Source organism: Otolemur garnettii, unplaced genomic scaffold (assembly GCF_000181295.1).
Source record: "Otolemur garnettii isolate 467f Iridium unplaced genomic scaffold, OtoGar3 scaffold00009, whole genome shotgun sequence".
In the NCBI taxonomy this organism is placed as follows: Eukaryota; Metazoa; Chordata; class Mammalia; order Primates; family Galagidae; genus Otolemur; species Otolemur garnettii.
The window spans coordinates 4972799-4984135 of record NW_003852404.1 but is presented as its reverse complement, the minus strand read 5'-3'; the positions used below and the strand labels follow the sequence as shown (position 1 = coordinate 4984135).

General features: G+C 55.0%; 1 protein-coding gene across 1 annotated transcript; it reads left to right on the top strand.

Annotated features, from left to right (window-relative positions):
• The first annotated feature begins 493 nt into the window (after positions 1-493).
• Positions 494-7773, top strand: PLA2G2F (phospholipase A2 group IIF). The gene is made up of 5 exons (XM_003783976.2): positions 494-690; positions 1290-1342; positions 4194-4338; positions 5116-5225; positions 7368-7773. Exons 1-5 carry the CDS (start codon positions 575-577, stop codon positions 7565-7567), a joined length of 624 nt encoding a protein of 207 aa, XP_003784024.1. The 5' UTR covers positions 494-574; the 3' UTR covers positions 7568-7773.
• Positions 7774-11337: the final 3564 nt, after the last annotated feature.

Below are 11337 nucleotides of genomic sequence, written 5' to 3'. Positions count from 1 at the left end.
TGAGCCCTGGCGTTTCTTCTTGTCAACTTTCGGTCCCTTTCAGACACTTTCCCCTTTAGGAGTTGCCACTTTCTCTTGTTGTACCTGGGAATTGAGCGCAATCTCTCTTCCTCACTGCAGAACCCATTGGCGTGGTCCCTATACCTATCCTGATTGCCCCCTTCTGTTTCAACAAGTGTCTCTGAATGATTTTTTTAAGGTCTTTCAGGTAGGGGTGGAATAGTGAGGCCTTTGGGCTAATTTCCTTTCAGATGCCTGGGGAGGGGCCAGCTCCTGGCAGGTGCATGAACCTCCCCCAGGTGCATGAACCTCCCCTGCAGCAGGGCAGGCTGGAGCACACTGAGGGTGGGGACTTTACTAGCCAGCTGTGGGCAGGGCCGTGGGGGTGGGAGGGAGGAGGTGGGGCCTCCTTTTTCTAGGGCATGTGTCACCTGCCCTCTGCCCAGGGGCAGTGCCCTAGCACTGCCCTGCCAGGGTGCAAGGCAGCCTGACACTGGGGCCTGCTCCCCGGAGCCTTTGGAGGGCATCGCAGACCTTTGGAGACCTATGTTGCTGGCCCCCTGGAACCCAGGACATGGCAGATGGGGCGCAGGCCAACCCCAAAGGGTTCAGGAAGAAGGTGCTGGTTAGATGCCCCTCTGGGTGGAGGGGCTCAAACCTCAGGACCTCTTGTCTTTTGAGAACCTCCAGGTAGGTACCTGCTGCCCCCGGGTGGACTCCTCCATGGAGGGATCAGGGCTGAGGGTGAGGGTCTGGCTTGTAGAATCCATTTTTCCAGAGAGGAGAGCTCTGTATCTCTGAGTAATGAGCTGAGATAGGCCACTGCATTTTCAGCACTGAGAGGCCTTTAGGATCATTTAACCTGGTGTCACTTGAAGCCCAGAGAGGCTGGGGGCTCTGTCCACAGTCACACAATATTTTGGAAGCAGAGCCAGGACTAGATTCGGAACCTAAGTCTCTGGGCTCTGGGTTCGATCCCCATGTGACTTCCTATCCTGGGCCTCCCTGGGTTGTGGGTGGAAGGGGGTAGTCTGCTCTGAGAGGGTGGGCTTCGTGTCTTGGGGCTTTGCTCAGGGTGGGAGGAGGGAGGCTCCGGTGTCCCCTGGCTCTGCCATCTGCACTGTGTTCCCCCAGGAGGGGCAGGGCGGGTGGGGAGGTGCCAATCATGGAAACAGGGGCAGCTATTGGGTATTGAGGGACCGTGCAGGTGGTGCCTATAAGGAGGCCTGAGAGGGAGCAGCTGGGAGGTGGAGGGGACCCAGTCAGCTCCAGCTTTCTTTCCCTCTCAGGTCTAGCCTGGGCATGAAGAAGTTCCTCACCCTCGCCCTCCTGGCCAGCTGCAGTGAGTAAAGGCTTCTCTCTGTCCTCTCCCAGCCTGTCTCCTGGGGGGCACCTGCACCTGAATTATTCTGTTGACCAGCCTGGAGCCCCAGGCCACCTGGGCTCTGCTTGGACCTCCCTCCCTGGGCCCAGGCCCTGCAGGCTTCCTCTCTTCTGGGGCTGTTTACCCCTCCAGCCACCTGTAAACACAGCATTTACCTGTAAACTCTGTTTACAAGGCACAGAGGGGCAGGGCACCCAGCTGAGCCTTGTCACAAAGCCGTGGTGTCTGCTGGCGTCTGGAATGACTATTTGTGTGGTGCAAGTCCTGTGTAGACAGGACTTAATGAGTGTGTGCAGAGATGCATGGTGTGTCTGATGTATGGTGATGCCCACGTGTGCAGGATGTCAATCAAATGTGTCTGTGTTGGTGCCTGAGTGCGAGGCTATGTCTCTCTGTAAGCGTGTATCCCCTGTGGTGTGGCCTCCAGAGTGTGTGTGGATCTGCATATGTGTGTGTGTGTGTGTGTGTGTGTGTGTGCAAGATGGTGGTGGGAAGGCAGGGACTTCTTTCCTGGGGTGGCATCATGGCTCCTGACACAAATCAGCCTGGGCCACACATCTTGCATTCAGGTGCCAGGTGCCTGGGTGGGTGGAACGTTGGTTGGTTTTCCATGGGGCCTGTTAAAACCTTGCCTGAACACAGCCAGGCCTGTGAAAAAGAAAGAAACTCCAGAAACAAAAATAAGGTTCAGTGTGGCTGGACCCGAGAAAGCGACCTGTTATTTAGAAAACTACCACTTGAGTTCAGCCTCACCACTGGGTAGGGACAGGGCCTGCCGCCTGATTGCACGCGACTTCATTTCTCCTTCCCAAGTGTGAGTGTGGACGTGGCCTGGGGTCAAGCCCCTGACGCTCCCCTGGATGTTGCATGTGAATGTAGCATGTAGGTGTGAGTGTCAGGGATGTGTGTGTCTACGTGATGTGTGAGTGTGTGTAAGCATGTGTGTAAGTGTGTCTGTGTGAGTGTAGTGTGTGTGCGAGTGTATTCAGTGTGTAGAAGAGAGTGGATGAGTGGGTGTGTCTGTGTGTGAATTGGGTGAATGTGAGAGAGTGTGTGTGTGTCCACCTGTGTGTGGCAGGTAAATTTCCCACACTTCTCTTGCCTCACAGGAGTTGCTGATCAGAAGACCCTGGGGCCCAGAGCCACCCCCAGGGCAACTTACATACTGCCAGTGGGGGTGGGGACTCTCAGGCTGGGGAGAGGGAGGCTGAGCCTCCCCCCACTGGGCCTCCTCAAGGCGCTGCCTGAGCCAGGCGCTCTGCAGACATTTGTGATCACACTTAATTCTCCAAAGTGCCCTGCAAGGGGTGTCATCCCCCCTTGGGAATTGAGGTCAAAGAGGTCACTGGTGTATGCCATGCCCTACACTGTCACTTCCACTGTAGGCTGAGAAAACAGCCCTGGGGCTGTTGGACTGTGAAGTCCGTGCTCTGCTCACTAAGCCCCACTGAGGTGGTGAGTTCCCCATCACCAGAGATGTCGGACACTGTGTCTCCAGATGCCAGCGGGAGTGGCCTTTGGGATTCCACTGAGCCTGCAGTTTCTGAAATCCTTGCCTTCTTCCCTCTCCCTGCGTATTTCCTCATTCTTGGCCATGGGGACAAGGACAGAGCAGGAGGCAGGTGCGGACCTGGCCACCCAGCTCGGGTGCAGCTGGAGCAGCCCAGGGTGGAGGAGGCGGGGGCCACACTCCATGGTGGTTAGCATCAGAGCTCGGAGGTGGGCAGACCTGGGGCCATGTTGGGCTCTGTGCAACCTGGGCAAGCCCCTCCTTTCTAAGCCTCAGTTTCCTCATCCATAAAACGGGGCTAGATCTGCTCCTGCTGGCGTGTGTGGCAACTTCACTCAGGTAAGGACTGTGGGCACCAGATGTGGTGCACAGACTCAGCCCTGAGCCCCGGGGAGCATGTGAGGGAGACTCTGAGAGCCCAGCACAGGCCAGAGGGCAGATGCTGTGGAGATGAGAGAATATGTCCTCAGGGCAGGTGTGGCAGGTGCCAGGTGAAGTTGACTTTGCTTGTTCAGGAAGTGTCCTTGCACTACTGCTTCCTGTGTCTGTGCGTCCCTCTTCCAACTCCCCAGCCCATAATAAGAAGCCTTTTCTGCATCTTCATTAAGTGACTGGAGCACCAAAGTGTCTCCGGATTCATCTTGAGATGCATCAGCCCCAGGACCACAGTAGGGACCCTGAGTCCCCGAGGTAGGGAGAGGTGCCAGGCAGAAGCCAGGAAAGGAGAGGAAGGACCCAGAATTGAACCCCATGTGGCATTTGCAAAGCCCCTTCTGGTGTACCAGGCGCTTGGGCAGTGGCCTTGAGAAGGATTTATAGTCAAGTAGCAGAGGGTGTGGGTGCAAAGCCTTCCTTGCCTGGGCCCAAATCCTATCTGTACTGTTTTCTGACAACATGACCTGGGGCTGGTCACTAAGGGCTTCCGGCCTCAGTCTCCTCATCTGTAAAATGGGATGACAATAGCACTCAGTAGGGCTGCAGTGAGCACAAGGTGAGTTAACTCGAGAAAGGGGCTCAGGACAGTCCCTGCCCTAGAGCAGGTCCCTGGCAAATATCAGCGATGAGATTTTCTCAGGGCTGCAGGGATTTCCGTGGGAACGTGGGTAGCACACTCTACTCGGTACTTTGTGGGTTTTTGCTCTCCTCCTGCTCAGCTGCCCTCCTTTTCTCTCTGCCTTCTCCCACTGTCCCTCCCCTTTCCCCTGGCCCTGGGGTATCAGGAGGACAGTGAGTCCAGACTCAGGACAGGGCAGGTCACCATGGGGCAGAGGCTCACTGCGTCCCCTTGTTCTCTTACAGTCCTGTCTGCAGCCCAGGGCAGCCTGTTCAACTTGAGGGACATGGTGGAAACCGTCACTGGGAGGAAGGCCATCCTGTCCTTCGTGGGCTATGGCTGCTACTGCGGGCTGGGGGGGCGTGGCCAGCCCAAGGATGAGGTTGACTGGTAGGTGTCAGGGTGCTGGGCTCCTACAGGGAGGCAGGTGTGGACAGGTTGAAAGCCGGATTGACCTCCATCTCTGAGAGGAGGGGAGAGGTTTTTTCTTCAGACAATGGGGCTTGTTTTATGAGTTCATGACCAGGAGCTTGATTTTTGATTATGTCCTCCCCAACTGTCTTGGACACTTTCTGTTGTCCATCACCAAGGCCTTGGACTTGGAAGTATTTCAGCCCCTCAGGCTGTGCCTCCTCCGTTACACTGGGAGCTCCCAGAAGCCATGGCTTGTTTTCTGTTCTGATCCCTGTAAGAGCAGCCAGCACCAAGTTTGGCGTCACTGGGAGCTTAATAAAGGCATGTTGACTAATTGACTTCACCCCACCAGAGGTGATGGGGACAGCCATACTGCATCTGCTTCTTGTCCCCATTCTGTTGACTTTCCAGACCTTTGTCCTTTCCTGGCCATCAGGCCCAGCCAGGGATGTCTGCATATAGTCAGGGCCCCTCCAACACTGATCCCAGTGCTGGACCACCAAGGCCTGCTGCATCTGCATCCAGGGCTCCAAGGGGAAAGCTGGGAGCTCTGGGGGTCAGCGGTAAGGTCCCAGCCAGCTGTAGCTCTGCCCAGCTGTATGACTACCCTTCTCGACCAAGTAACTACCCTTCTCTGGGCTTCAGTCTGAAGATCTGACCTGTAAGGGACTGGAATAGATGACCAGAGGTCTCAGCTGGTGGGAGAAAGGCCAGCCTGGGCACTCCTGCCTGCTCACCTCTGCCCACCCCTAGGTGCTGCCATGCTCACGACTGCTGCTACGAGAAGCTCTTAGATCAGGGCTGCCGCCCCTTTGTGGACCACTATGACTACATCATTGAGAATGACACCGAGATAGTCTGCAGTGAGTGCCTCTCCTGCCAGCTGGGCCCTGGGAGAAGGGGGTGGACTGGTGGCCCCACCAGTCTGTGCTGGGGCTATGGGCGGACTTGCCAGGTAAATACAGGCTGCCCAGTTAAATTCAAATTTCAGATAAACAATGACAAATATTTAAATATTAGTCTGTTCTAAATATTGTGTGGGATATACAGATACTAAAAATTCCATGTTAGTTATACAATTAATATTAGCAGAAAATGAATTAGTATCTGTATGTCCTGTGCAATGTTTAGGTCATACAGTAAAACACATCTATCTGAAATTCAAATTGAAACGGGCATTCTGTATGTTGGTTTGGTGTTTGGTTTTTTGCTAAATCTAAATCTGATGTTAGAGCAACTCTCCCGATGTGCTGTGAACTGCCTGAGCCCGGCACTGGCACCCTAATTCTTCTGTCCCTGTGGTCATTCAGCTTTGGAGAGCTTGGCGGAGTGGTTCTGACTCCATGGGTCTATGGAGTGTCTAGGAATCTGGTTTCTAGCCAGATCCCCATGTGATTCTGAGACTGTTACTCCGCAATAGAGACTTTGAGACACGCCGACCTGGGCGTAGGGAGACCTGGATTTAAATCTAGACACTGTCACCGTCTCCTAGAACTGTACAGAGTCTGGGCAGGATCCTTCCCACGTAGCCTCAGTTTCCTCACTAATGAGCACACTGAGAAGACCCTTTCCCTTCAAGTTCTGTCATTGGGACCCCCTCCAGAAGAGGTTTCCAGGGAGGCAAGGTATTAGCGCCAGGTCTGGTGGGTTCCTTCCTTGACCATGAACTCTCCATGACCATTGCCCAGCTGGGGAGTATAGACAAGTGGCATCCAAGCAACAGGCCCAGGTGTATCTGCCCTCACCCCCATGCACCTCTCTGGAGCATGTAGGAGGTCCTCCTGCCCCCAGTCCCATGGGCACACTGGCTCTCTCTGCCTCTGTGTCTTAATCTGGCTCAGATTAACTCCCTGGAGAGTTTAGAGCTCAGAGGTCCTCATACTCTGCTGTTCAAAAATGGGGTGGAGGGGCTGGCTTAAGAGAGAGAATGTCCCCTAATTAAAGCAGTTTGAAGCTCAGGAATCTAGTCTTGGCCAGCTTTAGCCATTGGTCTTTATGCCAAGAGTCCCAGCTACTTAGGAGGCTGAGGTGGGAGGATCGCTTAAGCCCAGGAATTGGAGGCAACAGTGAACTGTGATGATACTACTGCACTCCAGCCTGGGTGACAGAGTAAGACCCTATCTCAAAAACAAAAGAAGAAAAGAGTTTGGGGAGAGAAATTCTCCCCCTCCCAAAGGTGATGGACTAACCTCAAATAAAGCAGGAGTTTTCACATTGGGTGCTAGGGACACCTGGGGCATCAGCGTCACCTAGAAGCTTCTCTTTGGGCTGTTTGATAAATCAGCCTTCTGCACCAAGTTTCATTCAAGAGTTCTGCTGGTGGAAGGTTTGCCAAGTTTTCAAACAACTGGGGCCAGCAGGAGGTTTTCAGAGGGTGTTCCCTGCACCAGCCATGGCACCCAGAACCGAGCTAGGATGGCACAGTATCAGCCCCCCCACACCAACCAAACTGAAGCTTGGGGGTGAGGTCCAGGGTCTTGATCTGAACAAGCCCTCCAGCTGATGCCTATGCACACCTGAGGATGACACCTGCCAGCTGTGGTGACAACACAGCAATAACAAACAGCACCCTGTAGTAAGCATGTGCTTGGCTCTTAGGCACTAAGCTCCTCGAGGTTTGTCTTAGCCAGTCCCTACTGATAACTCCCTCTGGGGTGGGTTTTCCTTGATTCTGTGATTAAGGAAGGAGGTCTGGGCTGGGAGAAAATGCCTGGCCTATAGCTCTCTGCATAAAGAGTTTCCCTGCCAATACAGTGACCATGTTGGCCTTCAGTGGTTCCCGAACTTTAGCATGCACGAGAGGGCTTGTTACAGCACAGACCAGCCAGGACCCACCCACAGCTGCTGACCCCAGGGGCCGGGGTGGGATCTGTGGGTGGTGCCGGTGCTGATGGCCCTGGAGCCGTATTCTAAGGCCCACTGTGCTTCCAGGGTCTGTGTGTTCCCCTGTCTCTCCCTAGCAGTGGCCCTTTCACCCACAGCCTTTGCTGACCCACCCCCAACAGGTGAGCTCAACAAGACAGAGTGTGACAAGCAGACATGCGAGTGTGACAGGAGCGTGGTTCTGTGCATCAAGGACAAGCCCTACAGGGAGAAGCACCGCAGCTACCTCAACGTCTACTGCCAGGGCCTCACGCCCAGCTGCAGCATCTACGACCCGCACCACTGTGGACACGGGTCTCCAGCAGCTCCCATCCCTCCCTAGCCCTGCTGAGGTCTGAGAGAGAAGAGCTGGTGGGGAGGAGTCTGGCTCGGGGACCAGATGGATGGAGCAGGGTGGGGCTCGGGGCCAGGCCAGGGGCCAAGAGCTGCCCACTGCCTCTTCCCAAGCCCAGGAACAACACCAGGACATTGGCGTTGCCCTGGCAGTGCCCCTGTGGACACTGTCACTGGGGAGGGAGAGAAGGAGGAGTGGAGGTGCAGGCGGGGGGGTGGGGGTTACAAACAGTGAGTCAGGTGGCCTAGGGCGCAGACGCTCCCCTGGGAGGGTCAAATATGACAAAGATGGCAGGACATGCCAGAAGCCACACCAGCAGCTGTGCCTAAAACACCAGCCTTCCGGACTAAGAGGAGGCTGCTGCCATGTGTGGGAGGCCCCTTCTCTGCCTACCTCCTGCTGGCCGTGGCAGTCCCCTGTGTGCCAGTCACTGAGATCTCCCTTTCAACCCCCTCAGGGGCCCAGCTGACACACTGCCCTCCCCACCTCCTCACTGGCCAAGTCTCTGAGCCAAGGCTGTTGGCCAGGCAGGGGTAGAGCAGGATGGGCACCAGGAGTCTCCTTCAGGGGTGGTGGCCCCTCACCCCTGGGAACCTGGGTCTCTAGCTCTGCCCCTTGCCTCACACACCCTGTCTTGCTGAAAGTCTGGGCCATGTCTGGGGCTGAGATTGTGCCACTCAGGGGTCCTGCCCAGCCCACCTCACTGTAGATACTCCTGGGTGTTGTAGCCCCCCAGGAAATTTCACAGGACTCCCAATCCCTCCTCGTGTTAATAAAGTCCTCCTGCCTCAACTCCCCACTGCAGGCTGCTCCCTGGTCAGGCATCAGGGAGGACACAGTGACTTACTCCTGTGTCTCCAGCTCAGAGGAAGACAGGTTCCCCGGAAACCCAGCATCTGGTGTGGCCTGTCCCCTTCCTGCCCACCAGACAGCAGGTGGAAGAGTGATGTCCAGGCCACCAGTCCCAGGCCCTATGGTCCAACGTGGGGGAATGATAACAATGACAGGGCTATGTTCTTCTCAGGAGCTCTCCACAATGTTCTGCCCTCTCTTTTCTGATGAACAACTGAGGCCCAGAGAGGGCAAGAAACTTACCCAAAGTCACACAGGTCTTAAGTGATGGGCTGGGCTCTGAGTCCTCAGTGCTAACTTTTAAGTACCCCTCCTCACCCTCCTTAATGATTCAGGCAGCCGGGCAGGGGGACAACTGACCAAGGTGCTGGATGCCAAACCCCAGTCTGCATGGTAGTCCCCAAGATGCCCTTTGGAGGTCTCCTGCATATCAGATATTTACAATATGATTCATAACAGTAGCAAAATGCCCTGAAGGGGAACAGGATGGATCTGGGATGGCACATCTGGGCTCTCCCTGGGGGTGACAAGGAGCAGGGAGTCACATTTCTGAGGCTGGGGTCCCACAGTCTGGGAGTCTCTCCTTCCCTCAGCAGCCCTGACAGCTCCTTCACGGGAGGTGTTTTATGCTAAATCTTGATAAGAATTTGCCACCTCTGCCCAGACCTGGGTCCCCATTCAGTTCCCTGGAGACTTAGGCCCCTCACTCCCCTCCCCTGCACTTCAGGACCCTTTGGGAACAGCCTGTAACTCCTTTCTAGACTGTGGGCGACACCTAGTGGACATTTTAGGTCACTGCCAGGGCTTCGTTTCATCCCTTCTGGCCACCTGCTTCTCCACCCAAAGTGGGGTTCTGTTGAGAGGCCCTGCCCCGGCCTGAGGACACCCAGGAGAGCACAAGAAAATAGCAGAAATTGTCAATGTCCCCTCCACCCTCTTAGCATTGCTGCCAATACTGCCTCTTACAAAGAGCTGCCTTGAAGGCACCGACTGAGTGACACCCTGGCTCTTGCCCCATATGCTCCTAGGTCAAGTCCCTTCACCTCTCAAAGCCTGGATTTTCCACTTTCCATAAATGTTAATAATGAATCTCATCTCCTAGGGCAGTGGTTCTCAACTTTCCTAATGCCACGACCCTTTAATACAGTTCCTCATGTTGTGCTAACCCTAACCATAAAATTATTTTTGTTGCTACTTCATAACTGTAATTTTGCTACTGTTATGAATCGTAATGTAAATATCTGATATGCAGGAGACCCCCAAAGGGGTTGTGACCCACAGGTTGAGAACCGCTGTTCTAGGGTCTGAAAATTAAATGAGGTCAGGGATGAGAACGCCCCTCACACAGGACCTGGCATGGGGAACAGAACTGTCAGGGCTGGTGACAGTGCCCTGGGCAACAGGTGCTCAGGGTCAGGGTAGCAAACGGCAGCAGGTGGAAGGAGGAGCTGCCTTGGGAAGTGGATCGGCTGTGACATTCTCCCCAAACGGAAACCTGGCAGAAGCAAAGCTGTAGTTTAGCAAGAAAATCTGGCTCTCTGCATGTGGGTGTGAGAGAGAGAGAGTGGAAAGAGAAGGAGGAGGGGACAAAGGCGGAAAGGAAGGTTCCATAGGCATTGGCTGTCCCCAGACCACAGCCAGGCACCTGGTGCCATGCCTGACCCTGGTCACAGCTGGGCTGGGAGCCACCACTTCCTGGGCCTGACCTTGACTCTGAGTGCAGAGAGGCGGCCCTTTCCTCCCCAGGGGCTGGCGCAACAGCCCTGGCTGTCAGCTTCCCCAGCAGTGGCTTCCTAACAAGCAGCTGATGGCACCGACTGTGACAGCAAGCAAAGTTCTGGAGAGACATCCCAAGGCTCCCGGCACCAGGAGGCAAGGGTGTGCAGTAAGGGAAATTTCAAAACACATATGGGGGCGAGTGCGGTGGCTCATGCCCGCAATCCTAGCACTCTGGAAGGCCAAAGCTGGTGAATCGCTTGAGCTCACAAGTTCGAGACTAGCCTGAGCAAAAGTGAGACACCCCCCCCCAAAAAAATAGCCAGGTATTGTGGCAGGTACCGATAGTCCCAACTATTTGAGAGGCTGAGGCAAGAGGATTGCTTGAGCCCAAGACTTTGAGGTTGCTGTTGAGTTTTGAGTTATGACACCATGGCACTCTACTCAGGGTGAGAAAATGAGACTCTGTCTCAAAAAAAAAAAAAAAGACATGATGCCCTGCCAGTGGTAATCCCTGGAACACCCCACTGTGCCTGTGCAGCGAGTCTGGGGCTTCATCAGGGCCCTAGTGAGAAGAGTAGGCCTTACTGAGCACATGCTGTGTGCTGAGCCCTGTGCTGACAACTCTGGGTTTGCCAACCCAGCCCATGAAGTGCGGACTATTCAGAGGAAACCCAGGCACAGCCCAGCAAATGACTCTAGGCCATGCAACAGAAGCAGGATTTGAACTTTGACTCCAGGGCCTCAACCTCAGAGCGCATCTGGCCCTTATTTTGGGAAAGGGGAAGAGAAACAAGAGATTTGGAACCAGGAGCTGTAGGCTTGAGTTCCAGCTCCGCTGCTGCATACTATCTGGTGACCTGCAACACATCCTTAGTCCCCTCTGGCCACCCATTTTCATCAGAGAGACGGGGAGGAATCCTTCCTGGGCTTCCTTGGGGGAGGAGCCAACAAGACAATAAATGAGAAGGTCCTTCAGGAGGGGTGGGGTACACAAATATCAGTTGTTGAAGAGCTGGAGGCCCAGAGCAAAGAGAGGGCTCCCATGTGTCCTTCTCACTGCAGAGGCCCCCTGAGGACCCGGGCCTTCTCTCCACACCCCTCTGTACTCACCTTCCTTCCTTCCTGTCCTCCTCCCACACGGCCAGGCCCACAGCCTCAGCCTCCCTCCAGGGCAGCACTAAACCCTT